General features: G+C 43.6%; 1 protein-coding gene across 4 annotated transcripts in view; it reads right to left on the bottom strand.

Moving 5' to 3' along the window:
* LOC126335314 (acyl-CoA Delta-9 desaturase-like) overlaps positions 1 to 24,447 on the bottom strand; it is a 251,487-nt gene that overhangs the window by 21,707 nt on the left and 205,333 nt on the right. For all 4 annotated transcript variants that reach the window (XM_049998462.1, XM_049998461.1, XM_049998463.1 and 1 more), the window contains 2 exons: positions 19,079 to 19,209; positions 10,713 to 10,918 (listed from right to left, as the gene is read on the bottom strand). In XM_049998462.1, coding sequence (XP_049854419.1) covers positions 10,713 to 10,918; positions 19,079 to 19,209 — 337 coding nt within the window. The remainder of the gene's footprint in view (positions 1 to 10,712; positions 10,919 to 19,078; positions 19,210 to 24,447) is intronic.

A 24,447-nucleotide genomic window follows, 5' to 3' on the forward strand; every position in this document is an offset into this window, starting at 1 on the left:
AATATTCTAATTTACGTAAAAGGGTATTGTGATTTACACATTGGGATGCCTTTGACAGGTCACAAAATACACCAGTAACTTGTAAGTTATTATCTAATGAATTAAGTACATTCTCATTCTCATTTGATGTGTAGTTAGTCTTCTCAATATCGGAACCCTTTAGAAATCTGAACTGTGACTTGGACAATATTTTATTTATGGTCAAACGGTAAAGAGGATGACTGTATATTATCTTTTCCAAAATTTTTGAGAGTGGAGGCAAAAGTGAAATTGGATGGAAGTTAGTGGTATTTCTATACCTCTTTTTTATGTGAAGGTGTAACTTCAGCATGTTTCAACCATTCAAGAAATGTCCCACTGATAAGATTGGCTACACAAATAACTTCAAATGTCTCTAAACTCAGAGGCACACTGTTTAATCAACTTTGTTGATATATTGAATTTTTGAACTTTAAGGATTTTATTGTGAACATTAGTTCCACTAGTATTGTGAGGGTCATACTCTTATTACTGTAGTAATTTGTAGGATTGGTCTGAGATATTACATAGCAGCATGTACTGAACCTAAGAACCCTATCTTTTCAGCAACAGTTATGATGTTCTCACTGAAAAGTTCTGCAACACTGTACACTTGTGTTACCTATGTATTGTTGACTCTTAATGCTATGTGCTCCTCTACATCTCTAGTTCTACCAGACTCATCTTGCAGTATATCCCATACTCTCTTTATTTTATTATCTGATGTGACTGTCCTTTTCTGAGAATGTATGTGATTTGATGTGCTTATTATTGTCTTCAATATTCCAGAGTATGTTTTGCATTGATCTACAGCTTTTACATCAGAGCTGTTTCTGACTGATATATATAGTTTCCTTTTTGACTTCCAGGATACCTTTATTCCTTGACTAGTCCATGGCTGTTTTATAGACTTTGGTGTAACCTAACAGAATGAGTTAGGGTCTATGTTATGACCAGGGGAGGTATGATCCATTACAACATTCAATGCACGATAAATGCCTGGGGAAGGCCATCTTCCAGCACATCATGTGGACACACACAGATATTGCTCACGCTGACGTGGAGAACTTATCCTTGTAATCCTGACTTGATACCCAGTGATTAACTGCTGAAGCATTCACAACAAAGTGCCAGAGTTGGAAGTGCTCCCAAAACGAGGTGACACTGACAGAAAGCCATTAAAAACTCAAAATTGATAGCAGTGAAATTTTTTAGCTAAATCTAAGTGTATATTGAAAACATAGTCAAATGGTAAATGGTGGTATTTACCACAGAGAACAAGAAGCTCAAATCCACTGATACAGAAATTGTAACTACATATGGGATTATCTGCACAAGATTCAGTATTGAGGATAGGCACAAACTTACAATGGGTCCTTATATTGAGGTACAGAAATATTTGAAAAAAATTCCATTTCGCTAGTATGTAAGTTCCCATCGTACTGTCATCACTGGAGGAACTCTTAATCATCCACCAGTCAATCGCGCAAAAATTACAGTTTTCTAAGTGGTGGATGTGACAAGATATCCTATGAAAAATTACTAAATGTTGTCTGTGACAACTACCTAGTTATTGCATGCACTCACTCATGATATGACCAACCTAAGAGCAACAAAGAGACCTGACCTCTTTGGTGATATCCACACTGAAAACTGTGTCAGAGACCATGAGGAAGTTGTAGCAACCATGATTACTAAAGTTCCAAGGGCAATTAAAACAAGTAGAGGGATTAATGTGTTTAGCAAGCTGAATATAGTAATGTATGGCATGAATGGCTGGGAGACAGTGAAGTGCAGATTCAGGCAGCTAATTGAGAAAGTTTTTCTTGTTCCTCCATGCCCAAAGTCAATTTTCCTTCGAGAGGTATGAGACGTGTGAGGAAATTTATCTGTGAAGTGTAGATGGCTGTAATAGTATGAGGGTGTAACACTCTGCCAGCATGTAGTCTTACATCTCTCAAAAAGCACCAAAGGACCCTCTGAGCATAACATCCCCATATAACAGTTGGATCACCATCAACAGTATCAGATGTCCTCACTTCATGAGACACTGTGGAGAAGTTGGGAATTTAATCCACAACATTGGTGCAAAGAAGCTTAACCAAATGCTTGCCCACCCAAGTACTGACCATCCCGAACAGGGCCTAACTTCGATGATCTGATGGGAACCAGTGTAACCACCTCAGCATGGCTTTTGACAGCATGCTAAATAAAAAGCAGTACTGATTTATCTCCGTAAGGAACTCTAAACATTCAGATCTGTAAAGCAGCATGTAAAAGAGCTGTGGCTCAGATTTAGAAGAATAGATGACCATTCAGTTGATAGGTATACACATAGTTTATGGTGGGATGGATGCTATATGGTTTACAGTTACTGTAAAGAAATTTCCAAAGAAACAGAGAGTACTGTATAATATGTGTGAAACGAAGCATGAAGATGCTGAATGAGACACATTTGGCTCTCTAGAAGGCAATATGTGGTGCCTTCATTGACCACTGTAACAGAATACTATCAAAGAATCTCTCCCAAAAATCCAAAGAAATTCTGTTCCTGTGTAAAGCGGTATAAAAGTTGGTGTTCAGACACTCAGACTGAAATTGAAGGTAGCAAACAAAAGCAGAAAAGCTGAAATCAGGGTTCAAATGTTCCTTTAAAAATGAAAGTCTGGGGTTATTGCTCCAATTTAATTCTCATATCATTGAAAAGTGATACAGTTATTAGTATCAGTGGTGTTGAAAATCAGTTGAAATAGCTAAAGTTGAACAAGGCCCCCACAATCAATGGAATCCCTATCAGATTCTGTAATGAATTTGCAAGTAGGGTAGCAAAAGGATCCACAAAATTACTGTGCAATAGCCTTGACATCCACTTTTTGTAGAATCTTAGAACATATTCTAAGCTCAAATGTAATGAGATATTTCAAACTGAATGACCTCTTTCATGCCAACCACCATGGATTTGGGAAACATTGATCATGTGAAACCCAATTCACACTTTTCATGCATGACATATTTACTGAAAGCTATGGTAGTTGGGCAGGTGCAGTATTTTTCAATTTCTGTAAAGCATTTGACTTAGTGCCACAACAAAGGATATCATCAAAAGTACAATCAGGCAAAATTTGTGACTGGACTGAGGATTTCTTGGTAGGGAACATGCAGCAAGTTATCTTGGGTGGAGAGTCATTGACAAACGTAGAAGTAACTTCTGGAGCACCACAGGGAAATGTGTTGGAACCATTCATATTGTATATTAATGGCGTTGCAGGCAATGTTAATAGTAACCTCAGACTCTATGCAGACGATGCAATTATCTGTAATGAAGTACTGCCTGAAAGAAGCTGCATAAATATTCAAACACATCTTGATATGATTTAAAGCTGGTGCAAAGAATCATAATTTGCTTTAAATGTTCAGAAATGTAAAATTGTGGACTTAAAAAGGAAGCAACTCACACAAATATCTGAGTGTAATGCTCTACAGGGATATGAAATGGAATGAGCATGTAGGCTTAGTCATACGGGGAGCAGGTTGTAGACTTCAATTTATTGGTAGAGCACCAGGGAAATGCAATCAGGTTACAAATGGGATAGCTTAAAAACCACTGGTGTGACCCATCCTAGGATTACTCAAATTTGTGAGACCCATACCAAATAGGACTACCAGGGGATACTGAATGTATACAGAGAAGGGTAACACAAATTGTCGCAATTTTGTTTGACCCTCAGGAGAGTGCCATTGACAAGTTAAAAGAACTGAAATGACAGACACTTGAAGATAGATGAAAACTCCCGAGAAAGTGTACTAACAAAATTTCAAGAACTGGCTTTAAATGATGATTCTAGGAATATACTACAATCTATATGTATCGTTTCCATTGAGGTTGTGAGGACAAGATTGCATTAATTATAGAAAGTGCAGAGGCATTTAAACAATGATTCTTCCCAAGCTCCAAACATAAATGGAATAGGTAAAAGCTCTAATACCTGGTACAATGGGATGTATCCCCTGTCATGCACTTCACAGTGGTTCACAGAGTATAGATGTAAATGTAATTAGTGTATTTTTTTTGGCAATCATAAGGGAGTAACATGTCGCATGTGTTGTAATTTCCTGGATTACTCAGTCAGTGATGGATTTTGAAACATTTTAAGTTGGTTTTTGCAGAATTACTGGAGTCTATCTTCGAGCACCTGCCAGTTCAGGTTTTTGGCAGTGTTGTGACACATTCCCATAGGTCAAAAAAACCTGTGACTATATGTGTTGCCCTTCTTTGTTTACATATTATATCCTCTGACAGTCCTAATTGGTATGTATCCTACAAACTTGAGTAATAGTCTTTGATGGGCCCTACAACTGATTTGTAAGTGTTCTCCTTTGTAGACTGCTTGCATTTTCCCAGTATCGTGTCAATGAATATAAATCTGTAACTTATCTTACATACGAATGAACCTAATGGATCATTGTATTTCATATCTGCAAAAATTGTTACAATCAGATATTAGAATGAACTGAATGGTTCCAGTTGTGGCACATTGATGTTGCAGTAATAGGAAACTATGATTATGAGCTTTGTGAAGTGCCATATTTTACAGTTCTGAACATTTAAGTAAATTGCCAGTCTCTGTGCAGCCTAAGTCTTTCAAGGTCTGACTGAATACTTGTATAGCTTTTCTCAAACAGTACAGAGAGCTGCGGTATGTCTGAAGTTACTATTAATGTTATCTTCCAGGTGTTTAATATGTTAACATGCAGCAAAGTTCCAGTACACTTCTCTAGGAAGCATCTGAAATTACTTCTACTAGTGTTGGTGATTTTCCATGCAAGATAACATACTGCACCTTCCCTGCCAAGAAAAGCTCAATCTAGTCACAAATTTCATTTGATATCCCATATGAACATGATTTCATTAGTGAGCACTGGTGTAAAACTGAGTCAAATGCTTTCTGGAAGTCTGGAAGCCTTTCAGGATGTTGAGTAAGAAAAGTAAGAGTTGGGTTCAACATGACCAATGTTTACGGAATACGTTTTGGTAGACATAGAGGAGGGGACCTTATTGTATTTGAACTCAGAATATGTACTGTGATTGTATAAAAGACAGAAGTGAAAGGAACTGGACAGTAGTTTTGTGAAGCTCTTCTGCTACTCTTCTAGTAGACAGGTGTAACCTGTGATGTCCTCCAGCTGCTGAGTACAGTGTTTCTTTCAAGGAATCTAAGGTACACTGATCAGCCAGAACATTACGACCATTTACCTAATAGCTGGTATGTCCACCTTGAGCATGGATAACAGCAGCAATACATAATGGCATGAAAGCAATGAGGCCTTGGTTGGTCACTGGAGGGAGTTGGCACAACATCTGCACATACACGTAAGCTAATTTCCATAAATTCTGGAGAGGGGGGGGGGGGGGGGGGCAACGAGCTATGATGCCACATTCAACCACATCCAAAATGTTTCAGATCTGGTGATTTGGAACTTGCCACTGTGTTCCTGAAACCACTCCATCACACTCCTGGCCTTGCAACACATGCATTATCTTGTTGAAAAATGGCACTACCATCGAAAAACGTGATCATCCTGAAGGGTTGTATGAGATCTGCAGCCAGTGTACGATACTCCTTGGCTGTCATGGTGTCTTGTACAAATTCCACTGGACCACAAATGCCTACATGAATGTTCCCTAGAGCATAATGGAGCTGCTGATAGCTTGTCCTCTTTTCCACAGCATAGGTGTCAAGGAGCCGTTTCCTTGGAAGATGAGGGATTCGCACCCTCCTGTTAGCATGATGAAGAAGGTATCAGAATTCATCAGACCATACAATGCTGTTGCACTACGCTAATGTCCAGTACCGATGGTCACTTGCCAGTTTCAGTTGCGATTGCCTATGTCATGGTGTTAACATAGGCACCTGTGTGGGTCATTGGCTGCGGAGGCCAATTGTTATTTCATTGTGTATTCAGACATGCTTGTACTCTGCCCAGCATTGAAGTCTGATGTTAGTTCCACCACAGTTTGACGTCTGTCCTGTTTTACATGCCTGCCCAGCCTGCAATGTCTGACATCTGTAATGAGTGGTGGCCATCGAACCCCACGATGTCTGGACGTGACTTCACCTTGGTTTTGCCACATATTGAAGACACTCATTACAGCACTCCTTGAACACCCAAGTCATGCAGCTTACAAAGTGCTCATGCCGAGCCTGTGTGTAAGTCAGATAGATCACGTGACTTCCCCATTCTACGCATGGACAGTATGCTCACTGATACTTCACGGGACGTGCATCTATTGGTCTAGAAATCATTGCTCGCCAGATGGCACTGCTGTCACCTGGACGGGCTTATGTCAGTAGTAGGCTGGTGATCATAATGTTCTGGATGATCAGTGTATATGATTCTATTTAGAATCTTATGAAGATCTACACCTACATACATATTTCTCAAACCACCTTACGGTGCATGGAAGAAGGTACCTTGTATCTATGTATGTTGTATGTTTACTGGGGACCTAGAAACAATGGGGAGGCTCTGTCCTCGCTGCACCCGCAGTGGTCCAAAAACCCCACACTGAACCCAGGGTTATTGTGCGGTTCGGCCCCCAGTGGACCTCCCCAGGAAACGTCTCAGACTAGACAAGTGTAATCCCTATGTTTGTGTGGTAGAGTAATGGTGGTATACGCATTCGTGGAGAACTTGTTTGTGGAGCAATTGCCGACATAGTGTAGCTGAGGTGGAATAAGGGGAACCAGCTCACATTCGCCAAGGCAGATGGAAAACTGCCTAAAAACCATCCACAGACTGGCCGGCTCACCGGACCTCAACATAAGTCTGACGGGTGGATTCGTGCCGGGGACCAGGCGCTCCTTCCCGCTCCAGAAAGCCGTGTATTAGACCGCTCGGCTAACCGAGCGGGCTACCTTGTATCTATACTACTCATTTCCTCTCCTGTTCCATTCTCAAATAGAGCGATGGGAAAATAACTGTCTAAAATCTTCCGTATGAGCCCTAATTTCTCGCATCTTATCTTCGTGGTCTTTAACGCGAAATGTACGTTGGTATCAGCAGAATCGTTCTGCAGTGAGTGTCAAATGCTGGTTCTCTAAATTTGCGCAATAGTACCTTCTGGAAGAAACATTGTATTCCTTCCAGGAATTCCGATTTGAGTTCAAGAAGCATCTCCGTAATTCTTGAGTGCTTATTGAACCTACCAGTTCTAAAATGCTTCAGTGTCTTTCTGTAACGCGATGTGGGGATCCCAAATACTTAAACAGTAATCGAGAATGGGTTGCACCAACGTTCTATTCGCTGATGAGCCACACTTTCCTAATATTCTCCCAATAAAACTTAGACGAGCGTTCATCTTCCCCAATGCCAACCTGAAATGCTCATTCCATTTCATACCACTTTGCAACATTACACCTAGATACATAATCAAATTGACTGCGTCAAACCTCACCCGACGAATGCGTATTCGAACGTTAGAGGGCAGTTTTTCCTACTCATCCGCATTAACTTAAATTTTTCCACATTTAGAGCAAGTTGCCATTCATCTCAGGAATTAGAAATTTTGTCTAAGTCATTTTGTACAATCCTACAGTCAGCCAACGTAGGATTACATCAATCCGTCAAGCTCTATTCAATTTTAGTGATTTCATTTGTTTCTCAGTTTACTTACCAGTCATCTTTTCAGTGGTGCAAACATGAAACTGAGATAGCACACCTGGAATTACCTTTGTAAAGGGATATTTAAAGATGGGACTCAGCATTTTTCCTTTTGCCTTGCTATTTTCAGTTTCAGTTCTTGTGTTATCACGAGTGTCTGAACACTAAATTTGGTGCCACTGACACCACACCACTGACCAGAATTTTTTTGGGATGGAAGATGTTTATCTACAATGTTCTGTTACTGTACTCGTTGAAGTCGTCACACATTGCCCGTTTTACAATCAAACGACTTCCATTTATCATTTCTGTAGGGCAGCTGGCGCGAACTTCTGCCACATGGGAATTTTCAGGCTTACAAAACGGTGGGAGAATTGGAGACAACATTGAAAAGTGACGGTGAAAGCTGTAGATTAATACGAGTAGGTGGTTTATCTAAAATACAAAAATTAGTACTGGTTGTGATCTGTTGCTTATGACTGAGTGTGAGGCTTGTATTGCTTAGATTTGATTAGTACTTGTTCCATAGCCCATGAATACGACACTTCGTAATGATGTGGAACGTGCCAGGTTAATAAAAGGTGTCTATACAAGATATTACATTACACAAAATATTACATGACACAGAGGTTGGGAAATTACCCACTTACTATATCCAAAAATTCATCTAATGAGTAGAAGGAGTTGCCATTAAGAAATTCTTTTAATTTCCTTTTAAGTGCTATATGGCTATCTGTCAGACTTTTGATGCTATTAGGTAAGTGACCATAGACTTTTGTGGCAGCATAATTTACCCCCTTCTGAGCCAAAGTTACATTTAACCTTGAGTAGTGAAGATAATCCTTTCTCCTAGTTGTAGTAGCCATGTACACTGCTATTACTTTTGAATTAGTTCGGATTGTTAATAACAAATTCCATAAGTGAATTATATGTTGTGAGGCTACAGTGAAGATTTCTAGCTCTTTAAATAAGTGTCTGCAGAATGATCTTGGATGAACTCCAGCAATTATTCTGATTACACGCTTTTGCGCAATGAACACTCTTTTACTCAATGATGAGTTACCCCAGAATATGATGCCATACGAAAGAAGAGAATGAAAATAGGCGTGGTAAGCTAATTTACTCAGATGTATATCGCCAAAATTTGCAATGACCCTAATAGCATAAGTACCTGAACTCAAACGTTTCAGCAGATCCTCAGTGTTTTTTCCAGTTCAACCCAGTTCAATCATTGCATACACCTACAAATTTTGAATATTCTACCTTAGCTACCGATTTCTGATCGAAGTCTATATTTATTAATGGTGTCATTCCAAATCATTCCATTTACTGTGTGGAACTGTATATACTGTGTTTTGTCAAAGTTTAATGAGAGCCCATTTGCAGAGAACCATTTAACGATTTTCTGAAAAACATTTACAATTTCACCAGTTAATTCTTGTCTGTCGTGTGTGATAATTATACTTGTATCATCAGGAAAATGTACCAGCTTTGCATCTTCGTGAATATAGAATGGCAAGTCATTAATATATATTAAGAACAACAGAGGACCCAAGAGAGAACCTTGCGGCACCCCATTCTTGATTGTTCCCCAGTTTGAGAAATCACCATTTTTTTTGCATATTATGTGAACTGTTTATTTCAACTTTCTGCACTCTTCCAGTTAGGTATGATTTAAACCATTTGATCACTGTGCCATTCATACCAAAGTACTTGAGCTTATCTAGAAGTATTCCATGATTTACACAATCAAAAGCCTTTGCTAGATCACAAAAAATCCCAACGGGTGACTTCCGGTTACTCAGAGCATTTAATATTTCATTAGTGAAAGTATATATAGCATTTTCCGTTGAAAAACCCTTCTAGAAACGAAACTGACATTTTGTTAAAACTTTATTTTTACAAAGGTGTGAAGCTACTCTACAATACATTATTTTTCAAGAATTTTGGATAAGGCAGTCAGAAGAGAGATTGGGCGATAGTTGTTGACATGAGACGTATCCCCTTTTTTATGCAGTGGTATAACAATGGCATACTTCAGTCTATCTGGGAAAATACACTTTTTCAGAGAGCTGTACATATGTGGCTAAGAAACCCACTTATTTCTTGGGAACAAGCTTTTATTATCCTGCTGGAAATGCCATCAATCCCATCATCATCATCATCATCATCATCATCATTTAAGACTGATTATGCCTTTCAGCGTTCAGTCTGGAGCATAGCCCCCCTTATAAAATTCCTCCATGATCCCCTATTCAGTGCTAACATTGGTGCCTCTTCTGATGTTAAGCCTATTACTTCAAAATCATTCTTAACCGAATCCAGGTACCTTCTCCTTGGTCTGCCCCGACTGCTCCTACCCTCTACTGCTAAACCCATGAGTCTCTTGGGTAACCTTGCTTCTCCCGTGCGTGTAACATGACCCCACCATCTAAGCCTGTTCGCCCTGACTGCTTCATCTATAGAGTTCATTCCCTGTTTTTCTTTGATTTCCTCATTGTGGACACCGTCCTGCCATTGCTCCCATCTACTAGTACCTGCAATCATCCTAGCTACTTTCATATCCGTAACCTCAACCTTGTTGATAAGGTAACCTGAATCCACCCAGCTTTCGTTCCCATACAGCAAAGTTGGTCGAAAGATTGAACGGTGCACAGATAACTTAGTCTTGGTACTGACTTCCTTCTTGCAGAAGAGAGTAGTTCGTAGCTGAGCGCTCACTGCATTAGCTTTACTACACCTCGCTTCCAGTTCTTTCACTATGTTGCCATCCTGTGAGAATATGCATCGTAAGTACTTGAAACCGCCCACCTGTTCTAAGTTTGTTCCTCCTATTGGGCACTCAATCCGTTTATATTTCAATCCCATGTGAGCATTTATTCTTGAGAGAAATTATTATCTTCCTAATTTCAGATGGAGAGGTGGGTGGAATTTAAATTGTATGGAATGGTGTGGGTGAGGCCTCTTCCATTGACTGCCTTGCTGCTTCTGACGATTTTCTATTGTTGACAAGAGAGCTGCGGCGGACTCACTTCTGGTGGAAGCGGACGACCGGGTCGGCGAGGATGTCGCTCATGTCGATCTGCCGGCCGCGGCGGACGACCTCCGGGTGCTTGCGCATCATGAGCCAGCCCACGTGCGCGAAGAAGAAGCCACGGCGCGCGTTGTGAGGGTCCGCGTCCGTCTCGCTGAACTTGTGGTGCACCCGGTGGTCGCGCACCCAGTCGTACAGCGGGTTCTGCCGGCAGCGCAAGCGCGTCGGTACAGTTATGGGCTAACACATATTGCTACACTACTGCATGTTAAAACTGCTACACCAAGAAGAAATGCAGATGATAAACGGGTATTCATTGCACAAATATACACTGCTGGAAATTGAAATAAGAACACCGTGAATTCATTGTCCCAGGAAGGGGAATCTTTATTGACACATTCCTGGGGTCAGATACATCACATGATCACACTGACAGAACCACAGGCACATAGACACAGGCAACAGAGCATGCACAATGTCGGCACTAGTACAGTGTATATCCACCTTTCGCAGCAATTCAGGCTGCTATTCTCCCATGGACACGATCCTAGAGATGCTGGATGTAGTCCTGTGGAACGGCTTGCCATGCCATTTCCACCTGGCGCCTCAGTTGGACCAGCGTTTGTGCTGGACGTGCAGACCGCGTGAGACGACGCTTCATCCAGTCCCAAACATGCTCAATGGGGGACAGATCCGGAGATCTTGCTGGCCAGGGTAGTTGACTTACACCTTCTAGAGCACGTTGGGTGGCACGGGATACATGCGGACGTGCATTGTCCTGTTGGAACAGCAAGTTCCCTTGCCGGTCTAGGAATGGTAGAACGATGGGTTCGATGACGGTTTGGATGTACCGTGCACTATTCAGTGTCCCCTCGACGATCACCAGAGGTGTACGCCCAGTGTAGGAGATCGCTCCCCACACCGTGATGCCGGGTGTTGGCCCTGTGTGCCTCGGTCGTATGCAGTCCTGATTGTGGCGCTCACCTGCAGGGCGCCAAACACGCATACGACCATCATTGGCACCAAGGCAGAAGCGACTCTCATCGCTGAAGACGACACGTCTCCGTTCGTCCCTCCATTCACGCCTGTCGCGACACCACTGGATGCGGGCTACACGATGTTGGGGCGTGAGCGGAAGACGGCCTAACGGTGTGCGGGACCGTAGCCCAGCTTCATGGAGACGGTTGCGAATGGTCCTCGCCGATACCCCAGGAGCAACAGTGTCCCTAATTTGCTGGGAAGTGGCGGTGCGGTCCCCTACGGCACTGCGTAGGATCCTACGGTCTTGGCGTGCATCCGTGCGTCGCTGCGGTCCGGTCCCAGGTCGACGGGCACGTGCACCTTCCGCCGACCACTGGCGACAACATCGATGTACTGTGGAGACCTCACGCCCCACGTGTTGAGCAAATCGGCGGTATGTCCACCCGGCCTCCCGCATGCCCACTATACGCCCTCGCTCAAAGTCCGTCAACTGCACATACGGTTCACGTCCACGCTGTTGCGGCATGCTACCAGTGTTAAAGACTGCGATGGAGCTCCGTATGCCACGGCAAACTGGCTGACACTGACGGCGGCGGTGCACAAATGCTGCGCAGCTAGCGCCATTCGAGGGCCAACACCGCGGTTCCTGGTGTGTCCGCTGTGCCGTGCGTGTGATCATTGCTTGTACATCCCTCTCGCAGTGTCCGGAGCAAGTATGGCGGGTCTGACACACCGGTGTCAATGTGTTCTTTTTTCCATTTCCAGGAGTGTATTATACTAGAACTGACATGCGATTACATTTTCACGCAATTTGGGTGCATAGATCCTGAGAAATCAGTACCCAGAACAACTACCTCTGGCCGTAATAACGGCCTTGAAACGCCTGGGCATTGAGTCAAACAGCTTGGATGGCGTGTACAGGTACAGCTGCCCATGCAGCTTCAACACGATACCACAGTTCATCAAGAGTAGTGACTAGCGTATTGTGACCAGCCAGTTGCTCGGCCACCATTGACCAGGGGTTTTCAGTTGGTGAGAGATCTGGAGAAAGTGCTGGCCAGGGCAGCAGTCGAACATTTTCTGTATCCAGGAAGGTCCGTACAGGACCTGCAACAGGCGGTCGTGCATTATCCTGCTGAAATGTAGGGTTTCGCGGGGATCGAATGAAGGATAGAGCCACGAGACATAGCACAGCTGAAATGTAACGTCCACTGTTCAAAGTGGCGTGAGCGCGAACAAGAGGTGACCGAGACGAGAAACCATACCATCACGCCGGATTGATACGCCAGTATGGCAAAGATGAATACACGCTCAAATGTGCGTTCACGGCAATGTCGGCAAACACGGATGCGACCATCATGTTGCTGTAAACAGAACCTGGATTCATCCGAAAAAATGACGTTTTACCATTCGTGCACCCAGGTTCGTCGTTGAGTGCACCATCGCAGGCGCTCCTGTCTGTGATGCAGCGTCAAGGGTAACCTCAGCCATGGTCTCGGAGCTGATAGTCCATGCTGCTGCAAACGTCGTAAAACGGTTCGTGCAGATGGTTGTTGTCTTGCAAACCTCCCCATCTGTTGATTCAGGGATCGAGATGTGGCTGCACGATCCGTTACAGCTATGCAGATAAAATGCCTGTCATCTCGACTGCTAGTGATACGAGGCCGTTGGGATCCAGCACGGCGTTCCGTATTACCATCCTGAACCCGCTGATTCCATATCCAACTAACAGTCATTGGATCTCGACCGACGCGAGCAGCAATGTCGCGATACGATAAACCGCAATCGCGAGAGGCTACAATCTGACCTTTATCAAAGTCGGAAACGTGATGGTACGCATTTCTCCTCCTTACACGAGGGAGGCATCACAACAATGTTTCACCGGGCAACGCCGGTCAACTGCTGTTTGTATATGAGAAATCAGTTGGAAACTTTCCTCATGTCAGCATTGTATGTGTCGCCACCGGCGGGCGCCAACCTTGGGTGAATGCTCCGAAAAGCTAATCATTTGCATATCACAGCATCTTCTTCCTGTCGGTTAAATTTGGCGTCTGTAGCACGTCATCTTCGTGGTTAATGGCCAGTAGTATTGCTAAATAAACACGTGGTAATCGAATATGAGGTCGCTAACAGTGCTAACAATGGTACGGCTTTGTGTCTGTCTTGGCTATCATGAAAAAAAGTTCTATATGTGGCAGAGAGCGGGACACGCCTTAAGGTTTCAAAGTGGATCAAAACTGAAGAGCCAAAGAAACTGGTACACCTGCTTAATAACATCTAGGAGCGCAGCGAGCAAGCAGAAATGCCGCAACACGACGTGGCATGGACTCAACTAATGTCTGAAGTAGTGCTGGAGGGAACTGACACCATGAATGCTGCATGGCTGTCCATACGAGGTGATGGAGATCTCTTTTGAACAGCGCGCTGCAAGGCATCCCAGATACGCTCAATATCTTTCATGTCTAGGGAGACTGGCGGATAGCGGAGGTTTTTAAACTCAGAAGAGTGTTCCTTGATCCAGTCTGGATGTGTGGGCAGCTGCATTGTCCTGCTGGAATTGCCCAAGTCCGTCGGAATGCACAATGCACATGAATGAACGTAGGTAATCAGAAAGGATGCTTAAGTACGTGTCACCTGTCAGAGTCGTATCTAGACGTATCAGGGTTCCCATATTACTCCAACTGCACAAACCCCACATCATGTCCCATGCTGACATGCGGGGTCCATGGATTCGTGAGGTTGTCTCCATACCCGTGCACATCCATCCACTCGATACAGTTTGAAACGAGACTCGTCCGAACAGGCAACATGTTTCCACTCATTAACAGTCCAATGTCGGTGTTGAAGGGCCCAGGCGAGGCGTAAAGCTTTGTGTTGTGCAGTCATCAATGGTACATGAGTGGGCCTTCGGCTCCGAAAGCCCATATCTATGATGTTTCGTTGAACGGTTCGCATGCTGACACTTGTTGATGGACCGGCACTGACATCGGCACCAATTTGCGGAAGGATTGCATTTCTGTCACGTTGAATGATTCTCTCCAGTCGTCGTTGGTCCTATTCTTGCAGCATCTTTTTCCAGCTGCAGCGATGTCGGAGATTTATATTTGACCGGATTCCTGATGTTCGCGGTACAATCGTGTATTGGTCGTACGGGAAAATCCCCATTTCATCGATACCTGGGCGATGCTGTGTCCCATGCTCGTGTGCCGACTAGACTATAACACCACGTTCAAACTCAGTTAAATCTTGATAACTTGCCATTGTAGCAGCAGTAACCGATCCAACAACTGCGCCAGACACTTACTGACTTATATAGGCGTTGCCGACTTCAGCTCCGTATTCTCCTTGTTTATGTATCTCTTTATTAGAATACGCATCCCTATAACAGTTTCTTTTGCGCTTCAGTGTATATGGTAAGACGGAGAGTCAAAAATCCAGGTTTTAAATAGTAAAAAAACCCCACGAGCAGATGACTCAATGTACGAGGGGCGTTTGAAAAGTCTATGCAAAAATAAAAACTACTTATCTGTTTGGGGTAAACCTTCTTTATTTTTCGACATAGTCTCCTTTTAGACTTAAACGCTTCGTCCAACGCTGCTCTCATTTGTTGATCCCTTCCGAATAATAGGAATTGTACAAGTCTGCAAAACAGCTATTAGTTGCTGCAATCACCTCCTCGTTAGAATAACATTTTTGTTCCACCAACCAAGGTGGTGTAGGCAAATAAGGTAGGGAATTAGGCCACGACAGGACTTACTACATACTGCATACTACATACTGCTGGCAAAATATAATAGCGCAAGCTGCAGTCTTGCCTAACATCTGAATTTATGTGTAAACATGCATTTCTCGCGGAATTTCGTATCTTTCTTCACCACCTGTCTGTGATGGGAAAATGTACAGGCGGGAAAGACACCAATATGACATTTAGAGGCTGTTTGCTGCCATGCCACAACCTATACTAGAGTGCAATCCTACCTGTGAGGCCCACACCTCGTACAGATGATGATGGACAAGAAATGTAAATTGAATGAAAGTTAAATCACTTAATACCTGTAATACGATGGGCAACGCCAAACAGTTTGTTAAGTATCGGACGCGGTGACGTGGTGCTAGGTTTTCAAAAAAATGTATCTGAGCACTAGGGGTCATCAGTCCCCTAGAACATAGAACTACTTAAACCTAACTAACCTAAAGACATCACACACATCCATGCCCGAGGCAAGATTCGAACCTGCGACCGTAGCAGCAGCGCGGTTCCGGGCTGAAGCGCCTAGAACCGCTCGGTCACAACGGCCGGTGCAAAGTTTTCCATTCCTTCACTGTGCACTGAGGTGACTAGTCATGGGATGACGACATGCACGCTTACACAAGATATAAAAGGGCGATGAATTGGGAGGGCTGTCACTTGTACTCAGCTGACTCATGTGAAAACGTGTCCGACGTGATTATGGCCGCTCGACGGAATTAACAGACATTGGATGTAGAGTGGTAGTAGGAGCTTGACGCATGGGACATTCCATTTCGGAAATCGTTATGGAATTCAATATTCCGATATCCACACTGTCAACTGTGTACCAGGAATACCACATTTTAGGCGCCGGCCGCGGTGACCGAGCGGTTCTAGGCGCTTCAGTCCGGAACCGTGCCCCTGCTACGGTAGCAGGTTCGAATCCTGCCTCGGGCATGGATGTGTGCCATGTCCTTAGGTTAGTTAGGTTTAAGTGGTTCTAGGTCTAGGGGTCTGATGACCTCTGATGTTAAGTCCCATAGTGCTCATAGCCATTTGAACCACATTTCAGGCATTTTACTCTGATAACGGGCAACTCAAATGCCGACGGCCTTCACTTAAGGACCGAGAGCAGCAGCGTTTGCTTAGTGTTCACACTGCTAACAGACAAGTAACACTGCGTGAAACAACTGCAGGAATCAGTGTTGGACGTAAAAACGAACGTATCCGTTACAGTAGTGCGGCGAAATTTGGCGTCAATGGGCTATGGCATTAGACGACCGATGAAGGTGCCTTTGCTAACAGCGTGACATCGCCTGCAGCCCCTGTACTGGGCTCGTGACCATATTGGTTGGGAAACCGTGGTCTGGTCACATGAGTTCCGATTTGAGTTGGTAAGAGTTGGTGGTAGGGTTCGAGTGTGGCGCGAATCCCGCGAAGCCATGTAATTAAGTTGTCAACAAGGTATTGTGCAAGCTGGTGGTAGCTCCATAATGGTGTGGGCGATTTTGACCTTGAATGAACTGGCTGCTCTGGTCCAACCGAACCGATCATTGGCTGGAAACTGTTACGTTCGGTTGCTTGGCGACCATTTGCAGCATTTCTGTACTTGATGTCTCCAAAGAACAATGGAATTGTCACCGGGTCACAGTTTCTCGCGATTGTTTTGAAGAACATTCTGGACAATTTGAGCGAATGATTTGCACACCGACATCGCTATGGGACATAATCGAGAAGTCAGTCAGTACACAATAACCTGCACCGCTAACATTTTCTCAATTATGGACGGTTATAGAGGCAACGTGGCTCAATATTTTTGGATGGGACTTCCAACGACTTGTGGAGTCTATTCCACGCCGAACTGCTGCACAAAAGGAGGTTCTACGCGATATTAGGAGATATCCCATGACTTTTGTCGCATCAGTGTATAATATTTTCACAGTTCTAAATTACGAGTGTAGATCTTCTCCAGGAAAATACGTTCCTTTGCATATGTACACTATATGATCAAAAGTACCTGGACACCTCCACTTCATATTAGGTGCATTGTGCTGCTACCAACTGCCAGGTACTCCATATCAGAGACCTCAGTGACAGAGGAGAATGGGGCGATCCACGGAACTCACGGACTTCGAACGTGGTCAGGTGATTGGGTGTCATTTCTGACATATGGCTGTACGTGAGATTTCCACACCCCTAATCATCCCTTTGTCCACTGTTTCCGATGTGATAATGAAGTGGAAATGTGAAAGGACACGTACAGCACAACAGCTTACTGGCTGACCTCGTCTGTTGACTGACAGAGACCGCCGATAGTTGAGGAGGGTCGTAATGTGTAATAGGCAGACATCTATCCATACCATATCCGCCCCTGGTAGCTGAATCACCGCGACGGAATGTCATACCTAACGGCCCGGGTTAGATTCCCGGCTGGGTCGGAGATTTTCTCCGCTCAGGGACTGGGTGTTGTCCTTATCTTCTTCATTTCATACCCATTGACACGCAAGTCGCCGAAGTGGCGTCAACTCGAAAGAATTGCACCAGGCGAACTATGAAAGTTGGGCGGGAGGTGAGAAAACTTGGATTTCATGGTCGAGCGGCTGCTCATAAGCCACACATCACGCCGGTAAATTCCAAATGACGCCTCCCTTGTTGTAAGGAGCGTAAACACTGGACGACTGAACAGTAAAAAAACGTTGTGTGGAGTGACGAATCACGGTACACAATGTGGCGATCCGATGGCGGGGTTAGGGTATGGCGAATACCCGGGTGAACCTCATCTGCCAGCGTGTGTAGTGGTTCAAATGGTTCAAATGGCTCTGAGCACTATGGGACTCAACTGCTGTGGTCATTAGTCCCCTAGAACTTAGAACTACTTAAACCTAACTAACCTAAGGACATCACACACATCCATGCCCGAGGCAGGATTCGAACCTGCGACCGTAGCAGTCGCACGGTTCCGGACTGCGCGCCTAGAAGCGCGAGACCACCGCGTGTGTAGTGCCAACAGTAAAATTATGAGGCGGTGATGTTATGGTGTGGTCGTGTTTTTCATGGTGGGGGCTTGCACTCCTTGTTGTTTTGCGTGGCACTATTACAGCACAGGCCTGCATTGATTTTTTTAACCACCGCCTTGCTTCCCACTGTTGAAGAGCAATTCGAAGATGGAGATTGTATCTTTCAACACGATCGAGCACCTGTTCATAGTGCACCGCCTGAGGCGGAGTGGTTACATGACAATAACATCCCTGTAATGGACTGACCTGCATAGAGTCCTGACCTGAATCCTATAGAACACCTTTGGGATGTTTTGGAACGCCGACTTCGTGCCAGGCTTGACTGACTGCCATCGATACCTCTCATCAGTGCATCATTCCGTGAAGAATGGGCTGCCATTCCCCAAGAAACCTGATTGAATGTGTGGTTGCGAGAGTGGAAGCTGTCATCAAGGCTAAGGGTGGACCAACACGATATTGAATTCCAACATTACCGATGGAGGGCGCCACGAACATGTAAATCATTTTGAGCCAGGTGTCCGGATACTTTTGATCACATAGTGCATATGGGATGGTATTTCAGACTGTCTGTCTGATTTGCTATACTGCTGGTGTACGTTAAAACGCAGCGCGTGCTGTTGTGGTAAGTTCACTCACCTGTCCGGCGATGCAGTAGCAGACCATGAGGATTACCCTGGCAGGCCACGTAGCCTTGTAGGCGCGGTGCGTCCACAGCCGGTGGGCACCTGCTGTCACTCCGAAACCACCTGCGCCGCCCAGGAAGGTCGCTGCAACACAGTTCATCTCATGTCGAATAAAAAACATATAATTTAACCATATGTATGCCAAGGTGCCAAATGAAGACTTCCAAACAAAACGAACGGAGTTTAGAGGAACAATAAGACGCGTCTCATAACTTTACGGCTGATTCGTTTCATGTAGATAAATTTAGGCCGCAATTTAAGATTAATTCCGCCATTAATTCGATGAAGAACAACAATAACCAGTGATTTCAGAAATCGTTGAGATCTAACAAGTAAATTCAGTACTGATTTCAAAAAATGTGATAAAACTTAGCGATGATAGGTTTTGCCTGTCATTTCTCCGTTGGTTACTCTCGAAGTCTCCTGGATTAAGGGGGTGGGGAGGTGGGGGGGGGGGGGGGTTGGAGTGTCTAACAACCCTACCACAACAAAGGTCAAACTTTAATAACGATTGTGGTGTTGCTCACGCTGCTAAATACTGCATTTTCGGGCAACAACAGTCATATTTTGTGGCAGATGTCATTAGAGCACAGTTAATAGTCATTTCATGTAATAATGAAGAAACTAGACACTCATCTTTTTGTGTTTCCCACGCTGGTCTCGTAAAATCATGGCTCAATCGTTTAAAATCTAGCTCGGATGCAAAGAGGCCTAGGTTTTATTCTGCTATATTCAAAAGTTTTGTAGATGCGCTTCTCAAACCATTCTTGGAGATTAAACCTTTCAAAGTTAGCACAATAGTGATGTAAAAAAACTAATCAGCACTCCGAATTTAAGTTACACTTCCTTTTAATTGCTATTATTGCTATATCACGTAACACACAAAACATCACTTCACAATACAAAACATACTTGAAAACATCTTCCTCACAGTCACTGTTGAAGTTCACATTTTATAAGCTGACGACAATATTCGTCTTTCCAACATGACGTCCACGACTTGACTTTCTCAAGGTCCGACTCTCTAACAAGTTAACTATCGCTTACGCGCCCAAAAATCAGAGTTACAAGTACGTCAAAGATCGTAGTGACAAAAGAAAGAATACACATAAGAATAATATCAATGCAATATAAACATATCGATGTATCAAAAGTGAAATCAAATCCGAATGTTGTCTCATAAATACGTTAACTACTTTACAGAAACACAGTAGAATATTACTGGTATCGAGAGGTTCAGGTGAGGTGCCGCAATGGTTAGTAATTCAAGTACCATTACAAGTGCCAAAGGGCAGCGTCGGCGCAGAGTCTTGCTTTTGTCGGCCACGCTTGAAACTTTCTGGACAAAAGCGACTTTGAACAAAGGTATCTTCACCTACGCATTTAGGGCCGATTGTATGACGTCTTACCTTGACGATATGTGTCTGACGGGAGCTCCCATGCTGTTCTCTCGGGCAGAGAGTGCGGGGTTCTAAACGACAATTTGCTCTCGTTGATAGGATGACAACGAGCACTGGGTTTTGATGGCAGCAATTAGTTCTGGCGCGCTCTGCTTGTGCCAAGGGAACGCCAGGAGAATTCTTCTATTCACTGTTTTACAAGCTCTTCAGAGAAATATTCCCGTCGACTGTGCACCCTTTCGCGGACGCTGAGGAAGAGAATGGGTCCAGACTTCGATCGGGATTTGTGCTTGGATCTCTGGGTGTGAACCTGGTACCGTACAGACTTGTTTGCTGGACAAGCCGCCGTTTTAGTTGCGTAAATGCTGCTCCGCTTCTGTGTTTCTAGGATGGAGTCGATCAGGCATCGGTTGATTTTTAGGATCGTCGTGGTAATGTCGGATTTCACTTGCAAGACGAGGCCTTGCATTGGGACCACAGATTTACTTCAAACTTTGTACACCTTTAGTAGACCATTAAAATAACGCAATGTGCGAGCAGTAAGATGCACTCCTATGGCACTTCCAAGGAAGTCGCAAGAGAAGTTTTACGCGTCTGTTATGTGGGTTTAATTATTGCTAGACGTTTTCATCACTGGTCATTTTATATACTTTACATGCCATTTGCGAGGTCGTTGTTGTTGTTGTTGTGGTCTTCAGTCCTGAGACTGGTTTGATGCAGCTCTCCATGCTACTCTATCCTGTGCAAGCTTCTTCATCTCCCAGTACGTACTGCAGCCTACATCCTTCTGAATCTGCTTAGTGTATTCATCTCTTGGTCTCCTTCTACGATTTTTACCCTCCGCGCTGCCCTCCAATATTAAATTGGTGATCCATTGATGCCTCAGAATATGTCCTACCAACCGATCCCTCCTTCTAGTCAAGTTGTGCCACAAACTCCTCTTCTCCCCAATTCTGTTCAATACTTCCTCATTAGTCATGTGATCTATCCATTTAATCTTCAGTATTCTTCTGCAGCACCACATTTCAAAAGCTTCTATTCTCTTCTTGCCCAACCTATTTATCGTCCATGTTTCACTTCCATACATGGCTACACTCCATACAAATACTTTCAGAAACGGCTTCCTGACACTTAAATCTATATTCGATGTTAACAAATTTCGCTTCTTCAGAAACGGTTTCCTTGCCATTGTCAGTCTACATTTTATAACCTCTCTACTTCGACCATCATCAGTTATTTTGCTCCCCAAATAGCAAAACTCATTTACTACTTTAAGTGTCTCATTTCCTAATCTAATTCCCTCAGCATCTCCCGAGTTAACTCGACTACATTCCATTATCCTCGTTTTGCTTTTGTTGATGTTCATCTTATATCCTCCTTTCAAGACACTGTCCATTCCGTTCAACTGCTCTTCCAAGTCTTTTGCTGTCTCTGACAGAATTACAATGTCATCGGCAATCCTCAAAGTTTTTATTTCTTCTCCATGGATTTTAGTACCTACTCCGAATTTTTCTTTTGTTTCCTTCACTGCTTGCTCAATATACAGACTGAATAACATCCGGGAGAGGCTACAGCCCTGTGTCACTCCCTTCCCAACCATTGCTTCCCTTTCATGCCCCTCGACTCTTATAACTGCCATCTGGTTTCTGTACAAATTGAAAATAGCCTGTATTTTATCCCTGCCACCTTCAGAATTGGAAAGAGAGTATTCCAGTCAACATTGTCAAAAGCTTTCTCTAAGTCTGCAAATGCTAGAAACGTAGGTTTTCCTTTTCTTAATCTAGCTTCTAAGGTAAGCCGTAGGGTCAGTACTGCCTCACGTGTTCCAACACTTCTACAGAATCCAAACTGATCTTCCCCGAGGTCGTTTCCTATCAGTTTTTCCATTAGTCTGTAAAGAATTTGCGTTAATATTTTGCATCCGTAACTTATTAAACTGATAGTTCGGTAACTTTCACATCTGTCAGCACCTGCTTTCTTTGGGAGAGATATTATAATGAAGAAACCCCGTATATCTGCATGAAGTTTCAATTTATGTTTCCCATATCTGTATGAGAAATACCATGCTGTAACGTGTGATGTCGAGAGCACATCCGACGAGTAATTGTACATTTCTCTTGTGGTCTGGCACATTGTGACTTACTACTGTATATTACTAATAGTGAATAACGTCATTCGCCTCTTTATTTATCAAGGTTTCACTTGGACTTTCGACGCCTGTCCTTCGTCCTTGAAAATTTAGTTACAAATAGTAAATAGTCAAATAACATGAAATTCACGACAATTTCATCAAAATGCACTGGGGTTCTTTTTTCATTATATTACCTCTCAAATGTCATATAAATTAAACAATGTGACCAACCATGAAAAAAATATAGATTACAAAATACGTACCAGTGGGATTTGAACTGTCGCCTCGAACACGATCCTCTTGCTTAGTGCGAACGGCAACCACCTGACCACAGTAACATTTTACCGCCGGCATCTTCGCACAGACACAATAGATGCGTTAACTTTCTTTTGCGATTTTCTCGGAATTGCCGGAGTAGTGCACCTTACTATGCACATTATGTTGTTTTAATGTCCTACTAAAGGTGTACAAAGATTCATAATCCTAGCGCCTTGGCGAGCTCTTGTTAGTACCGTTTTTCATGATTTTCTTACTCGTTTATTTCACTCCTTTTCGCGGTTCGAGAGTCGATCTTTATTGTAGTGAACACTGTGCTCTACATTTTGCTCCAGGTGCATGCTATTTGATCTTGCATGTATGATTAGTACACCTACTTCTAGCATGGGTAATGCGATTATTTCTGTCATACCGGTGTAGGTCGATTCCAGCGTGATCCCCGGAGGTAACGTTTTTCATTCCGTCTTTCTTATCCCTTGTGTCCCACTCATAGGTGTGTGAAGTATGAATTACATAGTTTATTGCTTTCAGCTTTGTAATGATGGTTTTGTTAGAAAGTAAGTTTTTTCGAGGTGCGATTTTCCCTTGTGTATACACATGATTGTAAATTACATCTACATCTACACCCATACTGCGAAAACCACCTGACGGTGTGTGGCGGAGGGTACCTTGAGTACCTCTATCGGTTCTCCCTTCTGTTCCAATCTCGTATTGTCCGTGGAAAGAAAGATTGACGGTATGCCTTTGTGTGGGCTCTAATTTCTCTGATTTTATCCTCATGGTCTCTTAGCGAGATATACGTACGAGGGAGCAATATACTGCTTGACTCCTCGGTGGAGGTATGTTTTCGAAACTTCAACAAAAGCCCGTACCGAGCTACTGAGCGCCTCTCCTGCAGAGTCTTCCACTGGAGTTTATCTATAATCCCCGTAACTCTTTCGCGATTACTAAATGATCCTGTAACGAAGCGCGCTGCTCTCCGTTGGATCTCTATCTCTTTTATCAACCCTATCTGGTACGGACCCCACACCGGTTAGCAGTATTCAAGCAGTGGGCGAACAAGTTTACAGTAACGTACTTCCTTTGTTTTCGGACTGCATTTCCTTAGGAATCTTCCAATGAATATGTCTGGCATCTGCTTTACCGACTATTAATTTTATATGGTCATTCCATTTTAAATCACTCCTAATACCTACTCCAAGATAATTTATGGAATTAACTGCTTCCAGTTGCTGACCTGCTATATTGTAACGGAATGATAAAGGATCTTTCTTTCTGTGTATTCGCAGCACATTACACTTGTCTACATTGAGATTCAATTGCCATTCCCTGAACCATGCGTCAATTCGTTGCAGATTCTCCAGCATTTCAGTACAATTTTCCATTCCTACAACCTCTCGATATACTACAGCATCATCCGCAAAAAGCCTCAGCGAACTTCCGGTGTTATCCACAAGGTCATTTATATAGATTGTGAATAGCAACGGTCCTACGACATTCCCCCTGCAGCACACC

Source organism: Schistocerca gregaria, chromosome 2 (assembly GCF_023897955.1).
Source record: "Schistocerca gregaria isolate iqSchGreg1 chromosome 2, iqSchGreg1.2, whole genome shotgun sequence".
NCBI lineage: Eukaryota > Metazoa > Arthropoda > Insecta > Orthoptera > Acrididae > Schistocerca > Schistocerca gregaria.